The following is an 11,929-nucleotide window of genomic DNA, read 5'->3' as shown; positions in this document are numbered from 1 at the left end:
AATACAGCAAAAACACAACCAAAACCATGCCAATGATCTCAGGGCAGTATCAGTTTCAGGCATAGCTTACACTACAAAAACTTGGCTTGCCTTAAGACTAAAAAAGACTCAAGCTGGTGAGAAAAGACCTTCACTTCCTTTCACATCTGCTCTGGGCAAATTAGATGAGCACACGTCAGCCTTCACTGCCTGTGACAATGGCTGGAACAACCACTCAGTGCACTGAACACAGCCTGGTCTTAAGGTGAAGTGAAACATGATTTGAGACTTAATGAAACTGTTTAGAATGAAGAAAGAACCCAAAAAACTCAGTCACTAATTCCAGGGGTCTGTCCTCAACTGCCTGCAGTCAGCCTTGTCCAGAATCCCCCTCTGAGAAAAAAAATGCTAGATGATTTCTGGGAGGATGCTCTCCCAGCCTCTCTCCTTCTCTGATCACCACTTTAATTAGTGAGGAGAAGGATCCTGCAGGCTTTTGCCACCTGTCTGAACTCCAACACAGAACAGCTCTACAGAAACTACACACTACATACAAGTAAAGAAGGTTCTGATGGAACCTTCCATCCTTAAGGTGTAAAAAGAAAAAAAAAGGAAAAAAAGAAAAAGAAAAAAAGAAAAAAAGGAAAAAAAGAAAAAGAAAAAAAGAAAAAGAAAAAAAGAAGGAAAAAAAAAATTTCTATCTTAAACAAGAAAAAGATTACTGATGCTTTTAGTCCCAACAGAAGTTTAGCACTAATTCTGAAGAGTTACTAATATGGAGCTTAAACATCTTGCTTTTCAATCAGGCATGGTACATAGCCAAGTATCAGTATGTTTTTCCTCAAGATGTGCAAGAAAGATGCTCATGACTGAGAAAGCTGCTTATGGTTCTGGTTTTGTTTTGTTTTGTTTTTTAGTTTGGTTTGAGTTTTTTATTCCATCAAAGGGGAGAAATCTTTGTCAAACAGTTTGGCAGAAGTTGGGAGAAATAATACTAAATACTTCTATTGCTGGATGGAGCTTTCAGCATTCATAGCTTATAAAATTAGATACTTCACAGGCCATTTGTCTTATTTGCAATGGAAAAAGTTGAAAAAGGACTCAGCTACAGTTTATCTCTGGTTTCAAAACATGTTGCTGTTGTTCACTGCTCACTTCACATGACTACCAGTCACTCCAGAGTCAGCATCTCCTTGTTTTCTACAGATGTTGTGGTGAGAGATAATATCTTCCAGATGATGGGTATCATAGAAACAAAAGTTATTATTATGTATACCAATACAGAAAGAAGGGAATAAATCTAAGAAGCATTTGAATGAAGCATTCATTAAAAATATCACATTTTGAATGAGCATTTCTGCTCAGGCAGTGTATAAACTGATTTTATTATCAGTTGTATAAATTCTATGCCTTATTGTAATCTCAGTGACTAACAGAAGCTCAAACTTCTGATTTATGGAAAACTCATTTCTTATTTGAAATGGTTAGGACTTATTTTAGAATTAAGTTTTCTAAGAGAGAATTCTGATCACAATAGAAGCATTACTTACATTATGGAAAAAAAATACAATTTTCCATAATAAAACCCCACAGATTGCAAGAAATGTCACCGAGTGCATCGCCTCTAAATTTCACGCTCCTGTGAGCAACATCCTAGGACCTGAAAGTCTGCCGCTAAATAGCAACTTTTTTGATTTTATTGCTCTAGGGCTCCTTACCCATAAAAGAAGAACAGAACAACCTTTTGCAAACAATGGAAGTTATTTAAACAGAGTACCGTCTTCAGTACAGAAACTGTTAACTGTTTCATTACATTCTGTTCCGTTGATAGGGAGCTGTGTAACTTGCAGCTGCATTGTTCTGAAGGAAATCTACCACTCAGCTAACAGGCTGATCCCATATCTGTGTCAGATAAAAATCATAGTGCTTATTATTTGTTACCATGGATACCATGAAGATATTGCTGTCCACTAAAGATTACTAGAGGAAGACAACATAATTCTCAGGAACGAGCCCTGTTTTGCCTTCGTAAGTTGCTTTTAACCAGCCTGGTTCCACTGATGGATACACTGCAAAAAAACAGCCGGACAAAAAAAAAACAGATTTACAATTAATTAATTCTGTTAAACAACCCTATGAACCCCTAGGTTCATAGATTTATATAGATACTATTTATTTAAGAGAAATTGAAAAATCAGAGCAAAAACTGAGAACTGAAAATGGAATTACACTCTCATTTTATGGATACAGCTCGGTTTTCATATATATACTTTTTTTTTTTTTTTGACATAATAAAGACAATGTGAAACTTTTCTTACCATTAGAAAATATTGCCCCCTGTGGGAAAGACAGCTCATGACTATGTTCAGCCTTGCAGGAATACATGGCTTTTGCTTGTCTGAAAGAAAAAAAATGTAGGCTTGCAATAAATGAAATAACAAGAAAAACATGTAAAGAAATTAAACTAAACCCAGGGAAGTGTAGGATAAATCAGTTGCACAAATGCAGGATGGTAATGACTGGTTAGACAGTAGGTCAGAGGAGCAGAATCACAGCAGAAACTAACTCCAAGTTTACTGGGGTTAACAAACATGTTACTGCAGAAAAGAGACCAACATCCTACTTCGAATTTTAAGCAAAAATATGATTTATAGCCTTTAACATTATTCGTTCATTCTAGTTGAAGTTGTAACTCGAATACTGAACTGAGCATATTGCTTGAAGCAAGTGATGGACTGCCTGGAGACCATTTAAAAGTGACTTGTGACAAAATATAGTTCATCAGTCTACAGAAGAAAATCATACATAGACGATAAATATGAGACAAAAAGGAGCAACCCAGGATTTAAACAGCTTTAAACTGCAGCAAGGGAGATTTAAATTGAGTGGCTTGGTTTCAGTGGGTTTCAGCTTCAGACACCTGAATTTAGATGTCTTTAGGTAAACTACATGCCTAGCTGCATGGACACCCCAGGCCTGGCTTCTGCTACAGCAGACATGTATTTGAGTGCAATGAATGGCTCACCAGGTTCCACGGCCTGTGGAGAAACCTTCCACAAATAAATAATATCTGACATGAAGACTCCTATATGTAGACAGGTAAATTTATGTTTCTTAAATCTGTAGCTGGAAGACCCCTCTATTGTTTAGAACAGTGAAGCACCAGAAGTGCCAAGCATTGGAGAATTCCTGAATTGAAGAATTCCTATAACTAAAAGTTCATTAAGAAAACAAAGTGGCACTACACAGATACAGCTAAAAGTTAGATATATAATTATTCTATCCCAGACAAGAAGGACAGATTAGGTCATCTCTTGACACAGTTTCTAGTACTATTATTCTGCAAAGTACAAAATGAGGGACTGACCATGAAGATGAAAATTTAGAGTTCCTGCGCTTTACCTAATACCTTGATTTCAGTTTATACACTCAAAGCATTTTTTATATGTTCCATGAGATTTTTCTGAGTTTCTTTAAATTTATTGGAAGCCCACATTATATCAAGTGAAGATGAACTTTTGATTATTTCACCATTGTACGACATGCTGGGAAGTTACTGATTCACCTTAGCTTCCAGCCAGGATTTATCTCAATGACCCAGTATGTGACCTGTGGTGAAGTTTAGTGCTTTTTGCATACTTTTTGAGTGTGTATATATGCAAGAGACATGTAATCTGTTTTGCCTTTCCTCCCAAAATAGTTAGATAACAGTCGTAAATTAGGTTAGTAACACTGCCACATCACAAGCATTAGCATAAGAAGTCTATTTTATTTTGTGTATCACTGATGGGGCCATGGCACTTCACATTCAGAGTTCCATGTCTCCCTGGAGAGCCTAAGCAGGGATGGATTTCCTAAAGGGAGCAGAAAGCATCCCTCTACCCTGGCGTCATTCCCTGGTCCCAGTCAGTACTAGCACACTATCATTATCGTCATTAAATCTTTAAAAGGGTGTGAAAGTGTCTGGACATATTCCAAAGTTTTTATGTGCGAGCTTTCCAGAAATGTTTTCTCCCTCTGAAGAAAAAGCTTTTCTTATGTTTCTCTGAAGCTCATTTATGACTAGACCAAATGGCATGTTTTGCCTTCATCCGAAGAGAGCAACTGACTCATCAAGGGCTATACTCTCAGGCTGAGACTTCCAGAGGAGGTCAAGAATTTTGAGTTGTGGCCACAGTACCCAAGGATACCTTATTCTCAGGATGCTGAAAATAATTTCTAACTCTTAGTACTGTCGTTCTGGATACATCTCCACTGCTAACTAGAACAACATGAGCACTGGACTCCTGCATGTCTACTTCACTTAAATGTTAGCTTTCTTTCTGGCTGGTGTAGTCTGCTCTCTGTGCAGCATTTTTCCAAGACAGCTCCTTCGTGCCTACTGTTACGAAGAATTTGCCATCTACAGTTGACAAGTGTGAAGATAATACATACACATTTACACATAATAATCTCTATAATATATAATAAAATATACAGAGGGAGATTAGATGGCTTTACTAAAAGTAACCTATAAGCTAGAATTGAATACTTTAATCTCAAGATCATTTTTCCTCAAAGTCAATACAACAAAGAATGCTACAGGTGTTCTATTATAATGATCCAGACTGGAAAAACAGCTATTTTCTCTTGTGGTGGGTTGACCCTGGCTGGACACCAGGTGCTCACCAAAGCCTATCACTGCCCTCCTCAACTGGACAGGGGAGAGAAAAACATGATGAAAGGCCTGTGGGTCAAGATAAGGGCAGGGAGAGATCAGTCACCAGTTGCTATCATGGGCAAAAACCAGGCATGACTTGGGGAAATTAGTTTAATTTATTACCAATGAAATCAAGGTAGGGTAATGAGAAATAAAACCAAATCTTAAAAACACCTTCCTCCTGCCCCTGCCTTCTTCCTGCGTGCAACTTCTCCTTCCCTGAGTGGTGCAGGCGGATAGGGAATGGGGGCTGTGGACAGTTCATCACACATTGTCTCTGCTGCTCCTTCCTCCTCAGGGGAGGACTCCTCACACACTTCCCCTGCTCCAGCATGGGGTTCCTCCCATAGGAGATAGTCCTTCATGAGTCCCTCCCATAGGCTGCAGTTCTTCATGAACTGCTCCAGCATGGGTCCCTTCCATGGGGTGCAGTCTTTCAAGAACAGGCTGCTCCAGCATGGGTCCCTTCCGTGGGTGCAGTCCTTCAGGAACAGGCTGCTCCAGCGTGGGTCCCACACGGGGTCACAAGTCCTGCAGCAAACCTGCTCCATGTGGGATCCTCTGTCCTGTCCACAGGGTCACAAGTCCTGCCAAAAGCCTGCTTCAGCACAGGCTTCCCACACAGTCACAGCCTCCTTTGGGCATTCCCCTGCTGTGGCATGGGGCTCTGTCCAGGCTGCAGGTGGATATCTAGTCCACCGTGGACCTCCATGTCCTGCAGGGCTACAGCCTGCCTCACCATGGGCTGCATGGGGATCTCTGCTCCAGCACCTGCAGCACCTCCTCCTCCTCCTGCACGTTGGTATCTGCAAGGATGTTTCACATATTCTCACTCTCTTCTGGCTGCTGTTGCACAGCAGTTTTTCCTCCTTCTTAACTATGTTAAGCTACCGCTATCACTGATGGGTTCAGCCTTGGCCAGTGGTGGGTCCATCTTGGATCCGGCTGGCACTGGCTCTATGAGACATGGGGAAGCTTCTAGCAGCTTCTCACAGAGGCAGCCCCTGTAGCCCCACTGCTACCAAAACCTACCCATGCAAACCCAATACACCTGTGTGGCCTAATCATATATTTTAAACATATAAAACTGTAGAGTAACTGTTAACAATGAGTACAGTTCCAATAAATACAAGGTAATTGGTAATGAATTTAGTAAACCTCATTACTTAGTGGCATGACTATCAAGACAGTTTCCCGTGTTAAGAATGTGACATCTGAATAGTACTGTGACAAGAGACATATAAGGCAGTAATAGAACAGCAATATTTAAATGTGAGGCAGAATTATTTAAGTTATTCTTGAAATATGACATGTTGCTTTTAGTGTCCTTCGAAAAAGTTAAGAAAATAAATGCCATTTTATCCTATATTCTCTTCTGTCTACTGAACTCTTCCAATTTTACCCAATCCAAGTATGTTTACCTTAAAAGTAAAAAGAAGTTAAGAAACCACGGACTCTGATTTGGTCAGTTCTAGAAAAAAAAAAAAGCTTCCCAGCATTTGATATTTAGACAGATACATAAACACATGTGCGATGGTGTCAGTTTCTCTGAAGCTCATGAATTACAAGATCCTTCCCATTACCTTGCTCCTGATACAGAATAATTACATCTCAATGTTATCTACAAACTGTGTGATAGGGTAATGAGATACAGATTCTAAGAATATTTACTCATAATTCTTCAGCAACTTTCAAGCTCCTGGTTATTGCCTCCACCTTGATTTGATTACTTAGGTTTTCATAATAGTTATTACTTCAACCCTACCCAGCGAGAAGCATTAACCTTGAAAAGGGGTTGCAGGTTCTTGGGTATTTCTTTTTTGCATGTGTGTGATTATCAAAATGGACAATCTTACTTGCATGTTAATGCTGTCCTCCCTGCAAACAAGGCTGCTTCTGAAAAAACATGTGATAAGATCACCATCATTTATTATGGTTCTCTTAATATGGGGCTAACAATCTGAGAAGTGTGATTCATGTTGTTCAGTGCAGAGAGAAAAAAACAACTTCAGAAAATGGTAACCACATTTCCTAGAAGTTCCTTCTTTCCATGACTTTACTGAATAAGATTCCAGATGAGAAAAATGCACTTTACCTCTTCCTACTTTTTATTACATTTTTTTGAGCCCATAATGATAGACTTATACTAGCAGCAGAAGGATCAGATCATAAATTATTTTGCTTGTCTACATGCAGTCAACAACACCTGAGGCTCTTTTAATAATAATGATGATAACAACACCACCTGAGGCTCTTTTAATAATAATGACAATAACAACAACAAAAACAACAACAACAAAAACAACAGAAACAATAATTTTAGAAGTTTTATAAATAAGTTTTAAAACTATGCTTCTGCCCAAATGGGTTTTCAGTCTTGCAAGACAAAGAAGCCAGAAAAGGAATGACTGAGAGAAAACACACGAATCCTTCTCTCAAATGACTTATCAGTTAATAGTATTCTACAGGAAGAAGAAAGGTTTATAGAGTTCTGGAGATGGCAGACTTACAGCCAAGCTTGAGTGAGTAGAAAACACTGGTCTGGTCTGGTCAAGGCAAAATATAGCATGAAAATGAAACCAGAAGAATGACTGGGAAAGCATATTCAATCATATGGCTGGGAGGGGAGCACAGGTCCAGAGGGCTTCATACTGTCAGCCTACTCCTATTAATGTCCCAATCCATTGAGCTTGGAGATCCTGCTTCCAAGCTAGAGCCATTTACTGACATCAACTCCCCTTACTGTCATCAACTCCATTTTTCTATGTATTCTTTTCTAATGAAAATTCCTCTTCTTATAATGCATTTTCTCAGTTCAGAAGACTTGACTTTCTGTGTACCTCTGAATCAAAGTCAAGAAAACATAGAGCCAGGGATTGTGTTGGTGCATTTTGTACAGAAGCGGCAATAGAGAACTCAGACCTCACTAAGACTGTTATCTAACTGCAATATTTGTGAAAGTGGTAAGAAAACTCCTTTGCATCTTTCAAGTGCATACTAGATTACCAATAGGGACTGGCCTTAGTGTACACACTAGCTTAATACAACAGTGAGGGAGATGGATGAATAACAAACTTGGAAGTCAGGAGGGAAGGAATGGGAAGACTGAGAAGTCAAAGCAACTAGAAGTGGAAAAAGAGAGCACAGGCTGGACAGGGCATAACATTTTGGTATTCCCTGTCCAATCCTAAATATGTACTGTGGCCTCTCGTTCTCTTTTTGAGTAAAAGAAATCTCTTCAAACTGGTAGCACTATGGGGGCATGTACTCAGGCATACAAGGAGAGAAAACAGTCAGGTCAAATAACATCCCAGCATTAAAAAAGAAAAAAGGGACACAGACTCAGAGATGCTGCATTATATAAAGTCAAGAAGCAGAGTTGCAAAGACCTCTTGGAAGAAGGAATTAAGTAACACTGGGCCACAGTGGTGGCAAAGCATCAAGTGCAAAATTATCTGGTGGAACACATAGAAACATGTGAGACTGAGGTACTTTCCATCTGTCGACTGTACAAATGACCACAAGAGGGAACAGATGCTTCAAATACAAATGAAGCTACTTAGATACTGTAATATATAAGTAAGCAGTAGCTTAAAATTTCAAAACTAGTTATTTTAGCAGGGTAAATTATTCCTGCACAGAGTTCAATACTGTCTTGAGTACTCCCGGTATCAGACCAGACAGCTTAAAAACAATTACTCTGTCTTATGCTCTGTCCTGCATATACTCATTAGGTAATAGAGTTATGACCACAAACAGCCTTTCTACTGAGTGGATCAAGATTTAATTACCATGATTTCTACATACTTCAGAGCTAAAAAATGACTATCCTAAGGTTTTAAATCAGCCTTCGTGTTCATAATATGCATGAGAGGTAAACAAAAGCTGGCTTTAAATTGCAAAAATGTACTCAGACTTTAGCAGCACTGTAAGAACAGCTGAGCTGCTTATTTCTTCCTCATTTTGCCTGCTCACCTCTTATTTTCCATTCCCCTTGTTACTGTTGCTCTTCTGCCTTCTTAGGAAGTCTGAAGTAGAGGAGCTATTAAGCCGTTCAGCATTTTTGGCTTTGTTATTGGCTCTCCATACCCATTATCAAACTGCTACATTTTTTCTTTGTCAGATTTTTGCTTCTTACATGCTTTTTATATATAGATACAGGTGGCACAGGCTCTGAGCAACAGGGAAGAGTTTACAAGAAGGGAGTAATACAAAAATAAGAGTAGGAAGGTGAAATTATGCAGAACTGGTGAAGCAGTCATCACTCTGGGCTTAAGAACATTCCAGTCTCTTAATTTACATTTCCTTAGATAATTGCCCTGCTCTTTTCCTACCTTTTTCCTCCCCTGACACCCTCTTTTTTGGTCACCTTACAGTTCAAGTACTACACAAAACACGAACAGCCTTAATTCCTGTAAGCTGCTTCTCTCACACAAAATCAGTGAGCCTTTGTAGGCCCGCTTTCTCTTTCTTTCCTCTGATAGATCTGTCAGAGAGAACAGCTATATTCCACTGCCACAAGTCTCAGCATACACTGGTACTTCCCTTTACAGCTGTGCTACTTTAGATTACTACTTCTGGATTAATGGTCTGACATCCTCCCAAACCTCCCCCCAGTTTGCTTGACAGTTCAGTAAGATCCTGCTATCAGTGAGTAAAGTGATGCACAAAAACACACGTGCTGTCTCAAAGAACCTGAAATGCAGGCACAGTGGAAAAAAAAAAAGGAGACAGACTTTTTCCCACTTCCAGTTACTTGATTATCTGCTTTAATCTGTTAATAGTAAGGGGGTTAGTAACATACCTAGGAAGACACTGCTTCTGGATGAACACTTATCAGAATATTCTGAATTCATTGAATAATAAGAATGAATCAAATCCACCAAATAAATGCAACAATTGTAAAAAAGAAAAATGTAAGTAATTCCTGCTGTGCGCTGTCAAGAAGAAAAGGCCACAGTTTCTCCATACAGATATACTGGAAGGTGTGATGGCAAGGACAGAAATTCCTCATCAAGTTAACCTTGAACTTTCTAAAGCAGCTGTTATTCAAGACCTGCCTATATGAGCAAATTACCATAAAGTAACATGCTTGCTACTCTGCTGAAAGCATGTATATACGAACAGCTGCATAGAATATGTACAGCATCCTAATTTAAATCCTGTTAATTTACTCCTATAGCAGTGTTCTTAAGCAGATCAATACCCTGAGCATCTCTTACTGCAGTTCTCTCAGGTGACAGAACTGCCAGGCTGGCTGTTATTCTCTATTAGATTTAGCTTGCTTTTGGAAAAAGGATGAATTTAATAAATTGCAAAAATTTCACACGCCACATGATGATGGCCAAAAGACACAGAACAAACCTCCAACATACCTACTTCAATCTTTGAAGCCAGCAAAACAGAAAGGATTTTACAAATTGTTAAACAGTTTGAAGCACTTACCGTCCTGAAGAAACCTGCTTAAGTGAACCAGCACTTTCAAACAACTGTGCTCTTGCAGCCACTCTGAAAATAAAAACACCACCTTATTTTATACTTAATTCATTGATTAAATACACAGACTAGGTCCACTTTTAACCATTTAAAGACACAGAAACTTTTTTTCTTTTTTAATTGTTTTAATTATTCACTTAGAGAAACTGGGGAAATTCAAAAGCTGGATTTAAGTCCCTATTGAGCAGCATTCTTAAGGACATAATGTAATTTGGGCCACCAACTTCCACATGCTCCAGTGCCTTCTGAGTCAGGAAGGGAAATCTCAATACCCTGTATTTAAAATAATATTCACAGATGGCCAATAGATATATTGGAAATGCTTTTACTAACACTCTGTCACTATCATGCTGGAACTCTAAGCTGCACAGGACTCTGTTTAAGGCACAGCAGACTGTGAAATGGCTACAGTGAACCCTTCCAGTTTAAAAAGTGAAGAGATTGAATAGAGCCCTGCAGTATTTGGGGAATTTCTTGGTGCCCTGAACATCTGGAAATTACTTGCTCATGAGGACAGAGATATTCTGGCTCAAAGTCAAGATTACAGTAAAGATCTTCTGACTTTGAAGTCTGTGCTAACAGCACTGAGAAACATTGCTAACCTAAATGTCAACAGACTAAATTTTGCTTAAAACTACCCTCCTCCCAACATCAAACCAAAACCTGTTAGAAATCAGCTATTTAATATGCAGCAACTGAAGAAATTTCAGAGCAGGAGTTTGGGTTTGGTTTTTTTTTTCCCCTTTCTCCAATTTTGGACTTAAATAAAATCCAATGATCTTCCTGACATTACAGCATGGACAGTAAGAAGCATTTCTATTCCTTTAAGCACTACATTTCAGAAGAACCAGGCATAATAAAACTAATAACTTTACAAAGATATGTTTTTCCATCATAGATCTCATCTCTAGTCTAATGAAGTCAATGGGAGTCTTTTAACTCACTTCAACAGATTTTGTGCAGTGCCTCCTTTGTTTACAGTTTAATGAAGCTAGATAGAAATTTCACACACAGAGAAATATTAAAATCAAGTATTCATGGCTGCTTCTTTAACTACTTATGCACCTCTCTGGGACCACTTTATAGCAGACAAGTATACTGTAACCAGACAAATTTCCAAAGGGCCTTGATGACTTACACAGATCCTGGTCTTTGATAGCCATTACTTGATGCAGTATCTAACCTTGCTCTCCTGCACACTTTGGGAGGCAAATCAGGGTTTGGTAGAGACTTTGGTGTATCTTTGGTATCTGCTGAAGATAAACTCTGTACAGATCCACTGCAGCTTTTGTTACCTAAAGAAAACAACAAAATACAGGGAACAGTAAATGTAATTTGAAGTTGTTCGTAACATGTGTAACATGCAAAACAAAGTTTTTGTTGTTGTTGTGTTATTTCTTTTATGTAAAAGACAAAATAGGCAGAGAAAGTACTTACTAAAAGAGAAGAAACAGCCTTTCAGACAGAAAGTGAGAAGAAAAGCAGCAGCAATAAGAATGCACAAATGACATTAAAATTGTGAAAGCTAAAAATGACATTGCACTTAAATAGCTAGACAGTAGTGTCACTAAAAATTAACAGTATAAACAACATTTATAAACTAGTACACTGCATGAAATTGTAGAAAAAAGTTATGTTGGAAGGCATCTCAGGGCGTAATCTAGTCTAAATTCTGTCTCAATGCAGCATCCACTATGAAATCAGGCCTCACTGATTTGTAAGAATTAGCATTTCAGTATCCACAGACGTTTATTG

General features: G+C 38.7%; 1 protein-coding gene across 2 annotated transcripts in view; it reads right to left on the bottom strand.

Annotated features, from left to right (window-relative positions):
* Positions 1-1,318: 1,318 nt before the first annotated feature.
* Positions 1,319-11,929, bottom strand: part of ARHGAP42 (Rho GTPase activating protein 42) — a 153,654-nt gene continuing 143,043 nt past the window's right edge. Inside the window, exons 21-24 of one of the 2 annotated variants that reach the window (XM_062607756.1) lie at positions 11,313-11,469; positions 10,124-10,186; positions 2,298-2,377; positions 1,319-2,048 (exon numbers count right to left, since the gene is read on the bottom strand). In XM_062607756.1, the coding sequence (XP_062463740.1) occupies positions 1,960-2,048; positions 2,298-2,377; positions 10,124-10,186; positions 11,313-11,469 (389 nt within the window). In that variant the 3' untranslated portion in view covers positions 1,319-1,959. The remainder of the gene's footprint in view (positions 2,049-2,297; positions 2,378-10,123; positions 10,187-11,312; positions 11,470-11,929) is intronic. The other variant, XM_062607757.1, reaches the window with a different exon arrangement.

The sequence above is a fragment of the Pezoporus occidentalis genome, unplaced genomic scaffold (genome assembly GCF_034315485.1).
Source record: "Pezoporus occidentalis ecotype Australia unplaced genomic scaffold, CSIRO_AGI_Poc_V1 ctg125, whole genome shotgun sequence".
NCBI classification, from domain to species: Eukaryota; Metazoa; Chordata; class Aves; order Psittaciformes; family Psittacidae; genus Pezoporus; species Pezoporus occidentalis.
The sequence above is the reverse complement of the archived record's forward strand: the minus strand, read 5'-3'. Positions and strand labels throughout refer to the sequence as shown.